The 18,701-nt window shown below is 48.4% G+C and overlaps 1 protein-coding gene across 6 annotated transcripts in view; it reads left to right on the forward strand.

Moving 5' to 3' along the window:
* Positions 1–998: 998 nt before the first annotated feature.
* The window catches only part of CD6 (CD6 molecule), a 45,044-nt gene continuing 27,341 nt past the window's right edge, over positions 999–18,701 (forward strand). For all 6 annotated transcript variants that reach the window (XM_027959389.2, XM_027959390.2, XM_015103123.3 and 3 more), the window contains exon 1: positions 999–1,191. In XM_027959389.2, the coding sequence (XP_027815190.1) occupies positions 1,131–1,191 (61 nt within the window). In that variant the 5' untranslated portion in view covers positions 999–1,130. The remainder of the gene's footprint in view (positions 1,192–18,701) is intronic.

An 18,701-nucleotide genomic window follows, 5' to 3' on the forward strand; every position in this document is an offset into this window, starting at 1 on the left:
CCCCTAGAGGAGGGCATGGCAACCCACTCCAGTATTCTTGCTTGAAGAATCCCATGGACAGAGGAGCCTGGTGGGCTAAAGTCCATAGAGTCACATAGAGTCGAACCCGACTGAAGTGACTTAACGAGCATGTAGACCCCCTAGGGAGCACAATGGTGAATTAATTACGCTTGGGCTTGATCCCTGCCTCTTTTGGAACTTTCTTTGCAGCCCAACTGGACAACTCAGCACTTCCCAAGGAGCCCTGGGGGGCCCGCCTCGGCCCCTGGAAAGCCCCCTGCCTTTCCGCTCCTGCCCCTCCTCAAGGCCCAGCAGCTTCCACGCAACGCTGCCCAGTTGAAAACCTGCTTATCCTTCTGGGCCCAGCTCCCGCGCCTGCCTCCCACAGAGGGATAAACGGGACCCAGGGGTATAGGGAGAACTGGAGCCTTCCGTGCCATCTCTGGGGGTGGCTCCAGCTGCAGAAGGAGGTGGGGGAAAACCATCTCTCAGGACTGTTCTGATTTACGATGTTCAAGCGGAGGCGGAGTCTCTCCCTCTTAAAAGTACAAAGCTACACTCTCCTTCCCATTCATCATGGCACCTGAGAGCAAGGGAAAGCATGGGATTCAATCCCATGAGAGCCAGAGCTCACGGACTAGGATTGAACTGGGTCGCTCCTTCACTTTTCCAACATGTATTGATGGAGCATCTACTTACTATGTACCAGATCTCCAGAACTGAGGCTTGCCCCGCTCTGCTCCCCTCTTCCTCAGGAGACCCTTGGGCCCCTGTGTGTGTGTGTGTGTGTGTGTGTGTGTGTGTGTGTGCATGTGTGTGTGTCTCACTCTGAGACTCTTAGGGTTTAGCCAGGCTTGGTGCCCTCGCAGTAGAGGCAGCTGGGCTCTCCTCACCTATATTACCAGCCTGGCTTCCTGGAGACTGAAACCACAAGTAGAGCACAGAGGCGTGAGAGACACTCGCAGGCTGGGCTTGGCCGCATGCGTGCAAAGGGTGCCGTCTTCTGCAGAGAAAGAGTTACAGACAGGAGCAACCAGGGGCAGAGCAGCTGCGAGGGGCCCTCAGCGGCCTGTCCACCTCCTGGCCCTGGGATGGTGCTTCCCACCGGCGGGCACGCATAGCGGTCGGAGATGGTGGCAGACATGGCGCTCTTCTTCGTGGTTGCTGGATTGCTGACGGCAGCTCTCTCAGGTAGCCCCCTCCTCTCCTCCTGCCGTTCCTGCGGGGAGGGCCTGGAATCTGCCCTCCAGGCCCCCTTTCTGGCTGTTTTCTCATGCTCATGGAGCCTTTCTGGAGCCTTCTAGCTAAGACTACAGTCTGGTACCAGGATGGTCCCAGCTGTGCCAACAGCATTCGGAGCCCAGGGAGGGTATAGGCATCCCCGTGAGGGGCTGGGGCTATGCCTGGACAGTGCTAAGAGGACCCCTGTGGGTCAAATAATGTGGGCAGCATGCAAGCTTCTTATCAATGGGCTCCCAGTGTCTGAGGAAGGAGACACCTCTCATCCATAGGCTAAGGATTTCTGGCCAACTTTCTGGAAGAAACCGTTTTCCTTCCAGAGAAGCAGGCTCACTGATGGTTGTGTTTTCAACCCCAAAGCAGAGGCTCTGGGTTCACCAGGCTTGTACCACGCATGGTAGAGTCGTCCTGTAACAGAATTCGGGGAAGCCAAGCAATGTAGGGGACAGCTGGCCTCTGGTGACTCCATTGGGGGTAGCTTAGGTCAGTGTTCCCCAACCTGTTGGGTGGCAGAGACCAGTTTTGTGAAAGACATTTTTTATTTTCCCCCAACCAAGGTGGGGGTGGGATGGTTTCAGAATGATTCAAACACATTCTATTTACTGTGCACTTTATTTCTATTATTATTACATCAATTCCACCTCGGATCATTAGGCGTTAGATCCCAGAGGTTGGGGACCCCTGATTTAGGGCACAAATGAGCAGAAAGTCTCTTGAGAGCCAGCTCCTTTCTGATCCTGAGGCCCTCATGGGGACCAAGGCACCCCCTGGAGTGACCTGGGCCAGGCAAAAGATGGCGGAAAGGTTTGGGCACTGGGCTATGCTCATCGGATGCTTGTTGGTCCCCCACGGAGGGTGGGGTTCAAGGTGGCAGAGGTCCTGCTGCTCTGGGCCCTCACGTCTGGAGAGTAAGGAGATGGGGATGCTAAGTGCTTTCAGTTTGATGTGAGGGAGACCCTGGAAGGTGCCGTCGGGAAACCTGGAGCATCTGGGGAGCTGTGGAGGGCTCTTCTCTCTGCCTCCACGTGTCTAGAGGCATGTACTTCCAGCCTCCTGACTTCACACTGCTTCAGGAAAAACTGATTAGCTCTGGAGTGGGTATGGGTATGACTTTGGCACCGTATGGGTGGCCGGAAGAGAGGCCTTGCCTGTTCTCACTCTACCAGGAGCTTCCGGAGCTCGGCCACTTTCTGCCTCTGAGCTGGACAGACAGATGGCCCCTCACTCTGCATCTCTATCCTCTGTTTTTCATGAGTGGCTGGCTTCAGCTTCGGGTCTGAAAGGCCTGCAGGCCCTGGGATCTGGCCTCGCACGATGTCTGAATGGAGGTGGGAACCCGGGCTGGGCAGAGCCGAGGAAGGTGGAGTGGAGGGCACCTGGGGCCCGTTCTCTACACTTCACCTTGGCTCTGCCCGGCCCACTCCACTCTCAGGATTGTTACCTCGTGTTTTCAAAACTGCGTTTATGCTCAATTGACTCACTTGTTACTAATACAAGTTCAGTTTTGAAAGGAAACTTTATGTCACAATTTACACATGGAAAACTGACATCATTCGCCACAAATAAAAGGAAAAGATAAGCATAAAAATATATGGCAGTGAAAACCAGTTCTTACGACTTGTTAGCAGACAGTTAAAAGAATGTAACGGCCCTTGAGCCCAAAGCCAGCCCTCTTTGTTAAAGGGGAGATGCGGAGGTGATAAAGACATCCTGCCTCCAAACTGTGATTTTTGTCTTGACTGTTCAAGGGGACTGAGAGCCCTTTTGTTCATAGTATCAGTCTTTGTGACCCCATGGACTGTAGCCTGCCAGGTTCCTCTGTCCAGGGGATTTCCCAGGCAAGAATACTGGAGTGGGTTGCCATTTCCTCCTCCAGGAGAAAGCCCTTTAGGCGGGAATAGTTTCCTTGCTCTGTGATTAAATGGCATTAAATGTTGCTCCCTTCAACCCTCCTAAGGGTGCCCAGAGGTATAGATCCTAGTTCTTGGAAATACGGCCTGACAATAGGGGCACTCGGGCAGAAGGGAACTTGAGAAAAGCAAAGAAAGAAAAGCAGCGGAGAAGAGGGAGGAAGGAACGGGAGCTGGGAGGATGAGGTCCATGAGGAAGTTCCAGGGCTTTGCCCCCATGGCTGCATGTGGCCCGGGCAGCTTACCAGGCGTGTGGCACGTGGAGTCTGGCTCTCTCATGTCGTGGTGGACCTGATCATGGCTCTTTGGAGTTGGGTTGGCCTCCCCTGTCCTTCTCCCCTTTGCAGTCCCAGCTTCAGATTCCATCCTGGGCCTTGCAGAGCAGTTTCTCTGGCTAGGCTGGCCTGGATTCTGGGCCGGCCTCTCAGCAGGTCTTGGTCTGTCCTGATGAGTGACCAGGGCAGGGACCACGGTCTAGAGACCGATGCTTCCCAGTTCTCCCTTGGTGCTCCCTAGAGGCCTGGGCCGGAGACCTATTGGTCCACCTACCCTCCAGTTCTGCCTCAATTTCCAGATCAGCCAGGGGTGGGTGGAGAGGTGGAGAGAAGGAGCCAGAAACCCCTGACTGGGGAGTTTGGGAGGGGTGAGTGGGGGAGTCAGGAGACCATCGATGGATCCCTGTCACCCTGCCTCTCAGTCACATTGTAGTAGGGCTTGTCAGCTTTAGACCTCAGTTTGTGTGGAACGGGGAGCTTTGGACAGACAGTCCTGAAGGGCACCATCATATCTGACACTATGAGAGACGTGGGAACAAAGAATCTAGCCATTCCTGCCAGGGCCGAACCGAAGCCAGTGACTCGAATTCCATATGGACTATGGTTGGCGAGGTCCTCAAGGGCTGCTGCTGTGCACTTGGAAAGGCTATATATGGTCACTTGAAAAAATAACTTCTTAAATTAACAACTTTTTAAAAAACATCTATTATTTCCTTGCCTTGTAAATACACAGACCTCATTTTCTTTATAAGTCCAATAGCTTTTAAACAATGGCTCTCAAGGACTCTGATTAATATTTCAGCAAGTCAGGTTGAACAGAGTAAGCCTCCTTAAATAATAAATATCACTTACAAATGTAGCTGATTTAATTCCCTTAGATCTGTGATGTCTAATTTAGCTGCCACTACAATGTGCCGTCCAAATGTGGTCATCCGAAGGGAGATGTGTTAAGAATGTAAGATACACAGCAGAGTTTAGAGATGGGTTCAGAGAAAGAATGTAAAAAATAACTCATTAATAAATTTTATATTAATTACACATTGAAATGAAAATATTTTAGATATGTTAGGTAAAAGTACTACTGTTACAATTAAGCTTACCTATTCCTTTTTAAAAATGTGGCTGACAGAAAATTTAAAATGATGTATGGAGCGTATATTACATTTATACTAGAGATCACTGCCTTAGATATTCTACACTGCATTTATGCGTGGGTACTTGTAAGTCACTTCAATTATGTCCAGCTCTTGCAACCCCCTGGACTGTAGCCTGCTAGGTTCCTCCATCCTTGGGATTCTCCAGGCAAGAAAACTGGAGTGGGTTGCCGTGCGTTCTTTCAGACACTGCATTTATAAATTGAATGTACTTGATTGTCTTATAAATGCCTCAAATACCTTTAAGAAACACAGCCTTACCAAGGATTTAAAATAATTCTTATAAATCTAAAAAACTAAGTTATAAACGAAGTGAATATTAAATTCTCTTAAGTAGTTTGATCATGTTTACAGACATTGTCAAATTCTCTTAATTTTTTAGGTTAAAATTTCAACTGGAGTCAATTACTCAGTCACAGACATGAGAAACCCTGCTGCTGCTGCTGCTGCTGCTGCTAAGTCGCTTCAGTCATGTCCTAATCTGTGCGACCCCATAGACAGCAGCCCACCAGGCTTCCCTGTCCCTGGGATTCTCCAGGCAAGAACACTGGAGTGGGTTGCTATTTTCTTCTCCAATGCATGAAAGTGAAAAGTGAAAGTGAAGTCGCTCAGTCGTGTCCGACTCTTAGCGACCCCATGGACTGCAGCCTACCAGGCTCCCCCTGTCCATGGGATTTTCCAGGCAAGAGTACTGCAGTGGGGTGCCATTGCCTTCTCCAAGAAACTCTAGTAGCCAAAAATTCTTAAACACTAAAATACAGGATTTTATACACCAACATGCAGAATCTGACCCAACTTAAACTTGACAAAAAGATACAAATACTATGGGTTTTTATGTTTTTCATTACCTGTGTATTTTAAATTCTAATCTTCCTGGGCTTAAAAGCCACTTACCAAGGAGAAAATAGTCGTACCACTGCAGGTAACTTGACTTATCCCAAGCAGGCTGGAGTTTCTATATCAGAGGACTGAGATGAGGACAGCTTTTTTTTATTGTTTTGCCAAAATATGAGATAGCATTCTCTTGTGCTGCTGATGGATAGCTCATGCCCTCTGATTGGACTGGGCTCTCCACACACAATCCAGATTTCACAAACCTAAGCAACCCACTCCAGCGTTCTTGCCTGGAGAATCCCAGGGATGGGGGAGCCTAACTCATGGGCTTTTACCACTTGATTGGATTAAATTAAACAAATGGTTACTATTCTTTATTTTTTTTTTAATCTCCCATATTCTTCCTGTCTGGGAAGACTCATCCATCTATGAATAATATATGACAGCCACCTCCATATTTCTCCCAGCTTAGTCTGGTTCTCTGGTCATATGCCTGGTCATATGCCTGGTCAGGACAGTTAACATGGCTGTCACCAGGGTGGTAACACAAGACAAGGCAGCTCCTAGGGTGTTGGGGCTGGCATAGTCAGCCTAACATAGATGATTCCAGAGGGATCCAGAAGGAGTGAGAAACACTACCCACAGCATCCCTCATTCAGTTCACATATATTGAAGCCTGCTCTGAGTCAGCCTCATTTCTTACAGAAACGCTCGAGAATTAAGCTGGGACCCCAGCTGTCAGATTCTGAGGCTGAAGCATCAGTTGTCCCCCTGGGACAAGGGGGCAGGTGGTCCATTTGAGGCTTTGGGACAGGGGCCTGGAGGAAAAGACCCCCTCCCCCCTCCACTCACCGCACACACACCCTGGCATGCAGCCTTCGCCATCCCCCTGCATGGACCACAACTAAATCCCATGCTGGGTTCTCAGCCCTGCACTGAGCAGACCCTGGTGGGGCTGGAATGCCCGGATCCCTTGTTTTCCCCAGTCTCAGGGTCTTCCAACTCCTCCATCCCACCCTCATCACTGCCCCCCTCCCCACATCTGGTCAGGGCGAGGTGTGTCAGAAGAGCAGCATTTTCTGGCCGTCCACATTCCTGCCCCTTCTAGGTGTTTACTAAAGCTGCCATTCTACCTGACCATTTGCTTAATATTCTTAATAGATGCTAAAAGTATAAAGACATTTACTTAAAAAAAAACACAAAACCTATATATTGCTGCCTTAAAGCCATTGTCAATCGCCTGAATGGTAATAATGGTGAAAATAAACATCATGGAAAAATGTTATTCATTTCTGGTCAGACCTGTGGTATTTAATACCATGTCAGTGACCACTTAAATGTGAACTTATAAATGTTACACAGCCAGGACAAAGATCTCATATATGTAAGGACAGGATTTAGTGGTTAACATAATGTCGTTTGTACCATAAGCTCGTTTACCCACATGAAGACCCCATTGTGTAGGTGAGGAAACTGAGGTTTAGCGAGGCTCAGCCCTGTCCGAAGTCTGTGGCTAAGACCTGCCAGGGCTTGAGCTGAGGTCTCCTGACTGGCAGCTCTGAGCTCTCTCCGCAGCGAAAGGCTGCCTGGCCTGTCTCCCGCCTGGCTGCTCTCCAAGGATGAGGCACCTCTCCCAGATACTGTACCCTCCCAGGCTTGCAGCCTTAATACTGGGTCCAGGGATGGCCCCAAGGGGCCTCAGGGATGGATCCTGGGGCCCCCAAAAGGCTTTTAAGGGATGGATGAGAGCAAATGGGCTGCCTCCCACCACAAGGCTCCACCTTCACGGACTTGCTGTGCATGTACCCTGCCCACCAGGCCAGGAATGATTTAAGTGAAGCTAAAGAGACACCATGTCAAAGAGATACAATAAGCCAAAGGAGAGCTTGCATAGCAGAGGGCTCCATTTATCTGCATTTATTTAACATCTGTCAAGAAGAACCCCTGGAGAAGGAAATGGCAACCTAGTCCAGTACTCGCGCCTGAAAAATTTCATGGACAGAGGAGCCTGGTGGGCTACAGTCCATGGGGTCACAAAGAGTTGGACACAACTGAGTGACTTCACACTCACTCACTGTGTGCCAGGCCCTGAGCTGGCACTGAGATATGAAGGCTTAACATTTGAACGTGTTAAATGTTGAAGTGAAAGTGGCTCAGTTGTGTCTGACTCTTTGCGACCCATGGCCTACAAAGTCCATGGAATTCTCTAGGCCAGAATACTGGAGTGGGTAGCCTTTCCCTTCTCCAGGGGATCATCCCAACCCAGTGATCAAACCCAGGTCTCCTGCATTGCAGGCAGATTCTTTACCAGCTGAGCCACAGGAAACGGTGGTAAAACATACAAGGGTCAGCCCAGGGTAGATGTGACAACAGGTGCAATCTGATGACAGTCATAACCACCATCCATTGCAGGGGACTTGCATTCTCCAAGCACCAGCCATGATTATTCTGTCCTCCCTTGACATTGGGGTGCTTGCTCCCATTTTATATTGATGGGTGGGAAAACAGAGGCTCAGAAAGTTCTGTGCTTTGCCCCAGTCTGTGGCTGATGCTGAGCTTAACTCCATGGATCTAAGTCCATGATGCTGAGTTTAAAACACGGGTTTTAGATCTCCAAAACCCACGTTCTCCATCACTGGGTTGCGCAGTTTCCGGGAGCTGGAAATCAGAATAGGGAGAGCTTGAACTTGCCAGAGAGGGGCTGAACATGGGGACAAGAAGGCTTTGCATACCAAAATATGATGGCAAAAGATATCTTAGGCCCAAAGACACTTAAAAAAAAATTTATTTACTTTCTTTGACATTAAAAAAAAATGAATGCCTGCAAAACCTGGTCAGATCCTTGTGTTGTGTGGGTATCTACTTCCTGGTTTTGGTGAGTTACTCTAGTTTTAGAGTGGGTCACCATCCAGGGAAGCTGGATTTTTCTGTGTTCTTCTGTATCTGGGATTTCTCTGTGCTATTCTGGCAACTTCTTGTGAGTCTATCATTTCAAATTAAAAAGTTAAAGGGAAAAAAAAAGGCATTTCAGGCAAAAGGACCATTTCAGCAGAATCTGGAGAGCAAGGCCGAAGGCCTGTTGGGTGGGCAGGGCCCCAGAGCCCAGAAGAGCTGTGTGGCAGGCTCTCTATCTGTTGATTCACCCAGACTGCTGTATCAAGAGGATGCAGTGAGCATGCCAGGCACAGAGATTGGCACAGAGACGGCCCACACAGACCGTACATTTGCCTGCGCCAGGCCAACTGGGCAGTGCTTTGTAAATCATACACCTGTCTTGCCCTGCTCACAGCCCTGTGAAGTCTGATTATGAGTGCCACTTTACTGATCAAGTGTCAGGGGCTCAGAGAGGTGAAGTGACTTTTCCTGTATGGCACAGCGAAGAGTCGGTTGAAAGATTAACTGAGGCATATTAAAATCTTTTAATGCAGTAAAAATTTTAAAGAGCAAAAAGCAGTTAGAATCGGCAGCATGCGCTCTGACAGAAAGGATAGGTATATAAGGGGATTTTTATTTTATTTTCGAACTTTAAACTTTAAATTTTGTATTGGGGTATGGCTGATTAACAATGATGTGGTAGTTTCAAGTGAACAGTGAAGAGACTCAGCCATGCAAATACATGTATCCTTTCTCCCCAAAACCCCTCTCCCATCTAGGCTGTCACATAACACTGAGCAGAGTTTACAATGCTCTGTTAGTTTTAGGTATACAGCAAAGTGATTCAGTTATGCATACACATATATCTATGTTTTCCAGATTATTTACGCTTATAGGTTATTGCAAAATGTTGAGTATAGTTCCCTGCACTATACAGTAGGTCTTTGTTGGTTATCACAAAATTGCTTTCTTTTAGGAATGGCAGGGTCTAACAGGCAGATGACTTAACTAGCCCTGGTCAGGTGAAACCATACAGTCTCGACTTGGTGATGTGGGGCTTAGCATAAGCAACCCCATTTGGGGCCCCTTGTTTTTAACAAGGCTCGCAGCTAACTATTAGGTGCCAGATCTTTTTTAAAAAATTCTATTTATTAATTTATTTTTGGCTGCATTGGTGTCTTTCTTGCTTTACATGGGGTTTCTCTTGCAGTTGCGGTGAGTTGAGGCAACTCTTGCAGGCTTCTCATTGTGGTGCCTTCTCTTATTGCGGAGCACAAGCTCTAGGCGCTCAGGCTTCAGGAGCTGCACCACAAGGGCTCTGTAGTTGGGGTGCACTGGCTTAGTTGCTCTGAGACATGTGGAATCTTCCTGGACTAGGGATTGAGCCCATGTCCCCTGCACTGGTAGGCGGATTCTTATCCACTGTGCTGCCTGGGCCTCCAAATTCGTAATGTTTCCCTGCCCTGGAAGATGGCAGGGTTTGGGAACCCATCCACATCAATTTTTCTAGGAAAGGTCTCCCATTCTCTGGAGAGTCTTCACCTCAGCTAGGCTGTCATGGAATGAGTGTGAAGAAACTCTAGAAGGGGCTTGTGTGTCAGAAGCCATTTCCTGGCCAGTCGAGCTTCCACCTAGCCTCGGTTTCCCCAGTTGTAAAGCGGGATCAGTGGCAACCTCCGGAGCCCCGGGTTGGGATGAGGCTGCATGAGATGTTGGCTGTGAAGTACCTGGGGAAACTCAGGGCTCCCTGGGGCCCCAAAGAGCCCCACGGCTAGGGTGTGGAGCTGGGCCTCAGGGCGGGAGCTCTCGGGGACAGCGGAGGGAAGCCCGGGTTTCCGCCCACCATTTTGTAGACTCTTGCGGCCAAACTGCCTCTGCCTAAAAACGGCAGCTGAAGCAGCCCCCAAGAGGCCCGCCCGGGCAGGGAGGCAGGGCAGATGGGCTGGGGAGGAGCCCGTGGGGGCCTTGGGGAATGCTGGATTAGGGTAGTGTAATGGAAAAGAGACCCCCTTTTTTTCCCCTGCGAGGGGGATGCCCCAGATCTCCACTGTGTATCAGAGATGGCAGAACACATTAGAAGTTCCAGCGTCTAAGTTTCCAGGTCACCCTGACCACTCCACTGTGACTCTGAACCAGGCTGGGTTCTCCAGGTAGGGCCAGCCCAGCTCAGGGAGTCTGCGTGGAGGGTTGGCGGCCTGGGCTGTGGGGTCCTGAATGAGGGGCTCCTCAGAGCTGACAGCTTCTCAAGGTGTCCTGAGGGTCTTATCTGAGTGCCCCGCTTTCAATTTGAAAATCACCTACTGAGCCCTGAGCCGAGGAGAACAAAGGTGAAGTCACTGTGTCCTCAGCTGTGTGCAAAGCCATGCGTGGCTCTGCCATCTTGCAGGAGTGATGCTCGGAAAACTGGAGCCATGCAGACAGTTGCTGACTGAACCGGGACCAGAGTGGCTTTCTGGTCTCTGACCAACCCATCCCTACCAGCTGCCTCTTCCGAAATAAGGCTTCAGGAAAGATTTTCTCTATACTTCGGTATAAGTTTTTGCTAGCTGTGTTCGTCTCTTCCAGGAGGGGTGCCTGGGAGCAGAGCTGGGGTGGGGGAGTCGGGGCAGAGGTGGAGAAGCGTGCCCAGCACGGGGAGAACGTTCACTCCTCATTCTGCTCAGCGAGACCACCTTTCTGTCTTTCCTTCGGCTAAAGTAAACATACTTGCCAAATGAATCGAGTTTCTTGAAGAGATATGCTGTACTCTCCAGATGGGATTCTAGAAATATCAGAATGAGATGGTTGGGTGGCATCACCGAATCAATGAACATGAGTTTGAGCAAACTCCGGGAGATGGTGAAGGACAGGGGAGCCTGACGTGCTGCAGTTCATGGGGTCGCAAAGAGGCAGACACGACTTAGTGATTGAACAACAACGACAAGCTGAGTTGGAAGACTTCATCGCCAGAGGGCTGCCAGTCACTGACATCTACCCATTTGTCAGAGGAGGGAAGTGAGGTGCAAAGTGGGGAGTGAGACACCCAGGGTCATGGTCAGGGGTGAGAAGTTTGCTCTGCAGGCTGTGCCCTGGGTCCCTTCCACACATTACTCAGAGGGCCCACATGCGTCCTCAGTTCCCCCACCTCGATATGGATCTGTCAGGGAAGCGCTGTGGGCTGACATGGTTTAAGGTGAACACAACTGACCCTGGTCTTTAAGAGGTCAGCCTTGTGAAGCGGGGAGCTGGCTTCCTGCAGCCACTTTGCCTCCACCATCTCAACGGCTCCTCAATTCCTAGCCTTCTTTCTAGCTCAGTATTTTAGTTAGTTTTTTTTTTTAAATTTATTTCAGCGCAATTTTAGACTTCCTGCAAAGCTGCAAAAATAATACAAAGATTTTCCTTGTGCTCTTTACTCAGACTCCCTGACTGGTTAATACTTTTTATAATTTTCTCTATTTTTCTACCACATTTTTTTCTTAAACCACTTGAGAGCAAGTTGTAGACATAATGGCCCCTTCTCTTAAATATGTCAATATGTCCTAAAAAAAAAAAAAAAAAGAGCGTTCTCTTATGTAACCACAGTGCATTTCTCAAAATCAGGTGATTAACATCACTACAAAAATAATCTACAGAACTCTCTGAGATGTTTCCAAGGCAATTTGCCTTAGAGGCAAAAGAAAATTCTGTGGAATGTATTGTGTTTCACTCTCCTGATTTTCTGGAGCATTTGCTCAGATTTTCTTTCTCTTTCATGGTATTGATCCTTTTGAAGAGTGCAGGCTAGTTTTTCTATAAAATATTCCTCATCAGGGCTTGTCTGAAGGTCCCTCGTGATTAGTTGTTCTTATTTTGTCAGGAGTTTCACAAAAATGAAGCCGAGTCCTTCTCGGACGTAGTATCAGCTCATCCCATTACCAGTGGTCTCCCTTGGGTTGCTTGGATTAAGGTGCTGTCTGCAGGTAAAGTCACTCATCTCCTTTGTAATGAATATGTCTCTTATGGGCAGAGTCTCTGAGAATATATAAATATTTTGGTCCTCTTCAAATCTTTATCCACTCCTAGTAATATTATGGCTGATTCCAGTCTGAATCAGTTATCATGATAGTGTCTTGATGGTGATGTTGTAAAGCCTTCATTCTTTCACAGGTATAATTGCTGCCATGGCTTTCTCTGCTGGCTCAGTGGGTGGGAACCAGTTGGCTCAGTGTCTGGAAGGCTGACGGGGCCATGTGTGAGAGCCCTCAGGCTGAGCCTCTGATGGCCGCCATCTTGCCGGCCTCCTTGTTGTGCCCGGTGGGCTCTGCCTTGCTCCCTGGCAGCTCTCCCTTCACCTTTACAGCTTCCTACCACTCATTTGTGGAGCTCCTATTATGAGCGGGCACTGTTTTCAGCCACAGAGGAAGTGGGACAAAGCTCCAGACTTTAAGGAGCTTATATTCTAGAGTAGAAAATAGATAAACAAATAAACACATTAAAAAATTAGTATTGGGACTTCCCTGGAAGTCCGGTGGTTAAGACTTGGCTTTCCAATACAGGGAGTGCAGGTTCGATTCCTGATCAGGGAACTAAGGTCCCACAGGCCTTGAGGTGAACTCCCCCAAAACATTTTTAAAATAGTATCATTTCAGAGAGGAATATGTGCTATAGGGGAAGTAGAACCAAGGAAGGCAGATAGAGAGACTGGAATGGAGATTTAGGACAGGCCTCTGAGAGCCTGTGAGCAGAGATCTGACTGATGAAATGAGCCGGCCTTGCCGAGATCAGGGAGTAGGACATTCCAGGCAGAGGGCATGGCAGGTGCAAAGGCCCTGAGGCGGAAGTGAGGTTGACACGCTGGAGGAGATCACAGAGGGAGGGGGAGCCGGAGATGGAAAGGTTGGCAGTGTCAAGGAAAACATCAGTGTGGACTTGGAATTAATCCAGAGGAAATGGGGAATCAGAGAGTTTTAAGTGTACAAGGATGTGATATGATTCATCCTTGTGCTTACTCACTCAGTCCTGCTTGACCCTTTTTGACCCTTTGGACTGTAGGCAGCCAGGCTTCTCCGTCCATGGGATTTTTCAGGCAAGAATACTGGAGTGGATTGCCATTTGCTTCTTCATGGGATCTTTCTGACCCAGGGATTGAACCGGTATCTCCTGTGGCTCTTGCATTACAGGTAGATTCTTTACCATCGGGAAAGTCCTTATGTATATGAGGGAAAGTCCTGAGCCATCGGGAAAGTCCTTATGTATATACAGTTACTTAACAAATATTTTTTATAGTCGACTTTGTATGTAAATCTAAGTAAGTTTATTTAAACCTTGAAAGTCTCCAGGTTTCCTATATCTCAAACCAATGTTACTTCAATAAGTTGATTATATCCATATAAACAGATGAGTCCCTCAGAACGACTGTGTCATTCACTAGCCTGCTATCCAAACCTAAGTCAGCTCTCCTTGTGTTAAAAAATCTTAGACATTAAAATAGAGAAGCATGACAATAAGACTTGCAATCCCCAGGACTGAAGAACTGGAAAAGGAATCCTTTGCTTACTATGGGATTCAATACATTTTAATCTTGAATCTGAAGGTCATCTGCTTAGGAAATACTGCATAGCTGGTGGAAGGACCAGCTGGGTGGAGGTGGTGGGGACAGTGGGAGCTGTGTCTGCTTGGCAGCCTCAAATCAGGGGCCATTGGAGGCAACAGAACCCAAACCCCTCTGGCTGACCCCAGCTTGCCCAACTCACCCATTTTCACCGTGGAGACCCTAAGGCCCAAAATGGGACAGGGACTTACCCAAGGTCATAATAATGGCTAGTCTCTATTCTGCCATCTCTCCTTGTGACTCCCACCCAGTTCCAGCTGAGAATTCAAACACAATGTAAGCATTAGTCATCCTTATTGTAAAAATGTTATAATAGCCACATTAAAAGAGATCTCACCCAGCACCCTCACACAACATGGCGTTTCGTTCTCGAAGAGGGACTGTGTGAAGCTCTGGGCGTGGTGGGTGTTTAGCCTCATCAGTATGGAGGTGGGTGCGCTGAGGGGCACTGTGTTGGCTCTGATGAATGTTTATCAGAATGGCTGTGAGCATGTGAATTCTGGGGTCTCAGAGACCAGCATTTGCTCTCAAGCTCCGCCACCTCCTCTGTGACCTTGGGCAAGTTTCTGAACCTCTCTGAGGGAAAATGAGTATGACTGGAATGTCAGCATCCCAATTCTTGCTCTCTGAAGTGAAGTATTAGCATATGCTATATAATGTCTCAGCAGGGGCCTGAGTAGCCCCTGTAACCAAGTACATTAATATTTTTGCAGCAAAATATATGATTTTTTCACACCGTGCAGAATAAATAAAGACCATGAAACAACCCTGCATCATTTCAGGTCAGGAAGGCCACTCACAGAGTTATGAAAAACCCAGTGGTTTCCGAGGGCTTCAGAATTGCAGTAAAGGACTGTGTAAGCGCAGTGCCGACTAGTTAGGGAGAGTCAGGCCCCATGACAATCATTTTCTCTTTCAATCTCCCAGCATCGCCAGGAGCTGGCTGTTAATGTCACCACTTTCGTGGACAAAGATCACGGAGGATACTAGAGGTTAAGAAGAGTGGCTACGTTTACACGTAAAACTGATTCACTTTGCTGTATGCCTGAAACTAACACCTCATTGGAAGTCAATACTGTATGCCAATAAAATTTCTTTTTAAGAAAAGAAAAGAAATCCAGATCCTAGTATTAAGAGGAAGAGATGAGATTCGACTTCAAAGCCTGTGACTGTGTGCTAAGTCGCTTCAGTTATGTCCGACTCTTTGTGACCCCATGGACTGCAGCCCGCCAGGCTCCTCTGTCCATGGAATTCTTCAGGCAAGAATACTGAAGTGGACTGCTGTGTCCTCCTTCAGGGGATCTTCCCAACCCAGGGATCGAGCCCGTGTCTCTTACGTCTACCTGCATTGGCAGGTGGGTTCTTACCACCAGCACCACCTGGGAAGCCCATCGGCTTCCAGCTCTGCCGTGCTGACCCTGGCCCTGCACAGATGGCTTGACGTCTCTGCTCCCCAGGACTCTGAAGTTTAGAAACAGAGTTGCCAGCCAGCAGAGTGGATTAGGAGGGTGGGATGCAGCTGGGAATAGGTTGGGAGGTCAGTTCGCTGAGCCAGACACTTATACAAAAGCAGTGGGTGTTGGTTGCTAGAGCCTGGGATGCCCACCTTAAACCTCTGCAAAACTTCCCAAGGGTCCATCATACTTTGGCACTGACTAGACATTCAGCTGGCTCTCTGCTTGCCCCAGTTAAAAGGCTTCTTTATTTTATCTTTTAAATTAATTTGTTTATTTCTGGCATCACTGAGTCTTTGCTGAGCACAGGCTTTCTCTAGTTGTGGTGAGCAAGGGATACTCTCTAGTTGTGGTGCGTGGGCTTCTTATTGCAGTGGTTTGTCTTGTTGCAGAGCACGAGCTCTAGGGTGTGTGAGCGTCAGTAGTTGCAGCTCGAGGGCTTTAGAGAGCCAGCTCGGTAGTTGTGGCTCACGGGTTTAGTCGCCCAGTGATATGTGGAATCTTCCTGCACCAGGGGTTGTACCCATGTCCCCTGCATCGGCAGGAGGATTCTTAACCAATGGACCACTCAGGGAAGTCCTAAAGCTTCTTTTGACACCATGGGGAGAGACACTGGCCAGAGATGTTACCCATCATTGGGGTTCAGGGGCTGAGAAAGCAACAATGTCTTCTCAGCTTTTAAGTCAGGGCTCAAGCACTTTTGTGAGGAAGAATGCGGGAAGCCCCGTGCTGCCAGGCTACTGGTGAGGAGAAAGGGTGACATGGAGAGTGAAATTTCACTGCCCCACGTGCTCTTGCCTCCAAGCCCGCTTACCCTTTGGAAAGATACATGTTAGATCCCCCAGGTTGTTCGGCAAAGACTTGGATATCTCCTGCTGTCCATCACATTCTCATCCTTGAGAACTCCTACTCATCCTCTGAGACCCCTCTCAACTGTCCCTGTCAAAGTTATGGCCTCTCATCTCTATTCTTTGCAGAGCACTTTGTTCTGATGCTCGGATTAGCACTTCTATTTGATCATAATCAACTATAAATATACCTTTGTTCCCCACCATGGTGAGGGGCTGGTACAGAGCCTGGCTGGAAGGGAGGGAGGGAGGGAGGGAGGGAGAAGAGAAGGAGGCATGAAAAGAGGAAAGGAAGGAAGGGAGGAAGGGCACCTTCCTGACCAAGGTTTGGGATAAGCAAGAACGTGAAAGTGGTTTGAGCCACCTCAGAAGCTCCCTAGACAAGACTTATGAAGGGGAGCGTGGGGTGATGCTACGGCCCCATAGCCCAGACGTCGGCTTGAATTTAGAGAGACCAGAAGCTGAATTCTGGCTCTATCTCTTAGTGCCCGTGACCTTGAGCAAGTCAGTTTGAGTTCTCATCTGGAAAACTGAGACTTCAGTGGGTCCAACGGAAAGTAATTAGAGAGCATGTGCTGTTTGTAAAAGCAGGTAAACACACACGCTACCACCACCCAGGGAACCCACATTTATCTCCTGCACTTGAACTCATGGGTCTGGTTGGCCACGTGGCCGTTGACCGCTGCTGGCCTTCGGCTGCCAAATGGCACAAGATGGCCTTGGAAATTCAGGCTGAACATTCCCCCGTGTCTTCTCAGCTTCCCCTTTGAACCTGGATTTGGGTCTGGATTTGTTTAGAGAGTGGAGGTGGGTGATGGTGGGAGGGGTGGGGCTGATGGACACATGCTGAGCCAGGGTTGGTCCCCATTCTGTTCCAAGCCCAAGGTACCTCCTGCTGAGAAGGACTGCGTTGCCTTCCTAGGAAGGATGCCAGTGACTTCCAACAGCTTCTAGATATTGACATTGAGGGTGTCCTTCTCTTAAGGGGGCTATAGACCATCTCAGGAAGGTGTCAGCATCACCCCCTGAGAGTTGGGGGGATTTTCACCTCTTGCCTACACACAAGCTTCATTTACCCAGAAACTGCTGCTCCAGCAGCTCTCGGCAACTTTGACCCAGAGTCACTCCTATGAGCCGGTGGGTGGGGACGGGCCCCCTGGAAAATCCTGCATGACCCAGCAGAGTTTCAGCTTCCACTGAAACCCAACCCTGCACTTTGCCCAGAGGGCTGGGCTCTGGGGGATTTTATTCTTTCATTTCACATACCTGAGTTTCTAGCTAAACATGGCAGGCCCTATCCTGCCTCTGGGCCTTTGCACGTGCTGTGCCCCCCCCTATCTAGAATGCCCCTCTCCTCCTCTCACTTGTGGATGCTGCCTGGCACAATGGAAAGGGTGACTCTGGAGAACAGACTTGGATTTCTACCCTGGCTCTGTCACCACCAAGCTCTGCGACCTTGGGTTAGTAATAGTTCCTCTGAGCCTCTTTGTCAGTAAAATGGGTCTCATAATAGCACCTCCTCACAGGGTTTTCATGTGGGTTCTGTGTGACAACATACATAAAGCTCTTGTTTCAGTAAATATGCCCCCAAAGAAATGTCCGTTGACCATCAAGGCTTAGCTCAAAGGTCGCCTCTCCTGTAGTAACTTCCTGAGCAGGCAGTCTAGGAAATCCTCTGTCTGGGTTCCAGTCCTGCTTTGCCTGTTATGAGCCCTGGTTCTGGAAAGTTCCTCCACCTCTCTTGGACCCTAAATTTCCCCATGTGTAAAGTGGGAATAATAGTACTTTTCTGTAAGCATCGTGATGAAAACAACAGAATTTTAAAAATATCCGAGTAAGCACACAAGACTCATTGGCAGGGGCATTGATATGATTCAAGCAATTCACAAAGCTTTTTTTTCACATATGTTGTCATTTTTAAAAAGTGTTGCTTTCATTTTCATCATTACATTACGTATAATGTAAAATTACAGAATTTAGCAACTTCGGGAATACAAAGAAAAAACCTACCTGTAATAAAAACTGTTGTTATTACCCTGTTATAGAACCTTCTAGAAATGGCAACCTACTCCAGTATTCTTGCTTAGAGAATCCCATGGACAGAGGAGCCGGGTGGGCTACAGTCCATAGGGTCACAAGAGTCAGACATGACTTAGCGACTAAACCACCACCTCCAGACGTTTTGTTAGAGAGAAATATTGCAAACGCACGGAAGTGCACTGACAGTGTTTCCACGACCCCTAGACATTCCTACCACCCAGACGGAAGAAGTGCTGGCCTTTGTGCCATGTTTCCTCAGATCTGTTTTAATAAGGAAAAAACCACACAGATGCATTTGAAATATTTTCTTATCCCTCCCTCCCCAGAACACTCATGCTCCAAAGTGTGGTGTGTCCCTTCTCCTCCATGTTTTATATTTTTATTACACAAAAATGTATCAATACTCAATAGATAGTACGTCCACCATATTTTTCTATACATGGTATCATATTGGACATATTATTCTACAACTTACTTCTCTTGCTCAGAATACATTTCGAA

This window comes from Ovis aries, chromosome 21 (genome assembly GCF_016772045.2).
Source record: "Ovis aries strain OAR_USU_Benz2616 breed Rambouillet chromosome 21, ARS-UI_Ramb_v3.0, whole genome shotgun sequence".
NCBI classification, from domain to species: Eukaryota; Metazoa; Chordata; class Mammalia; order Artiodactyla; family Bovidae; genus Ovis; species Ovis aries.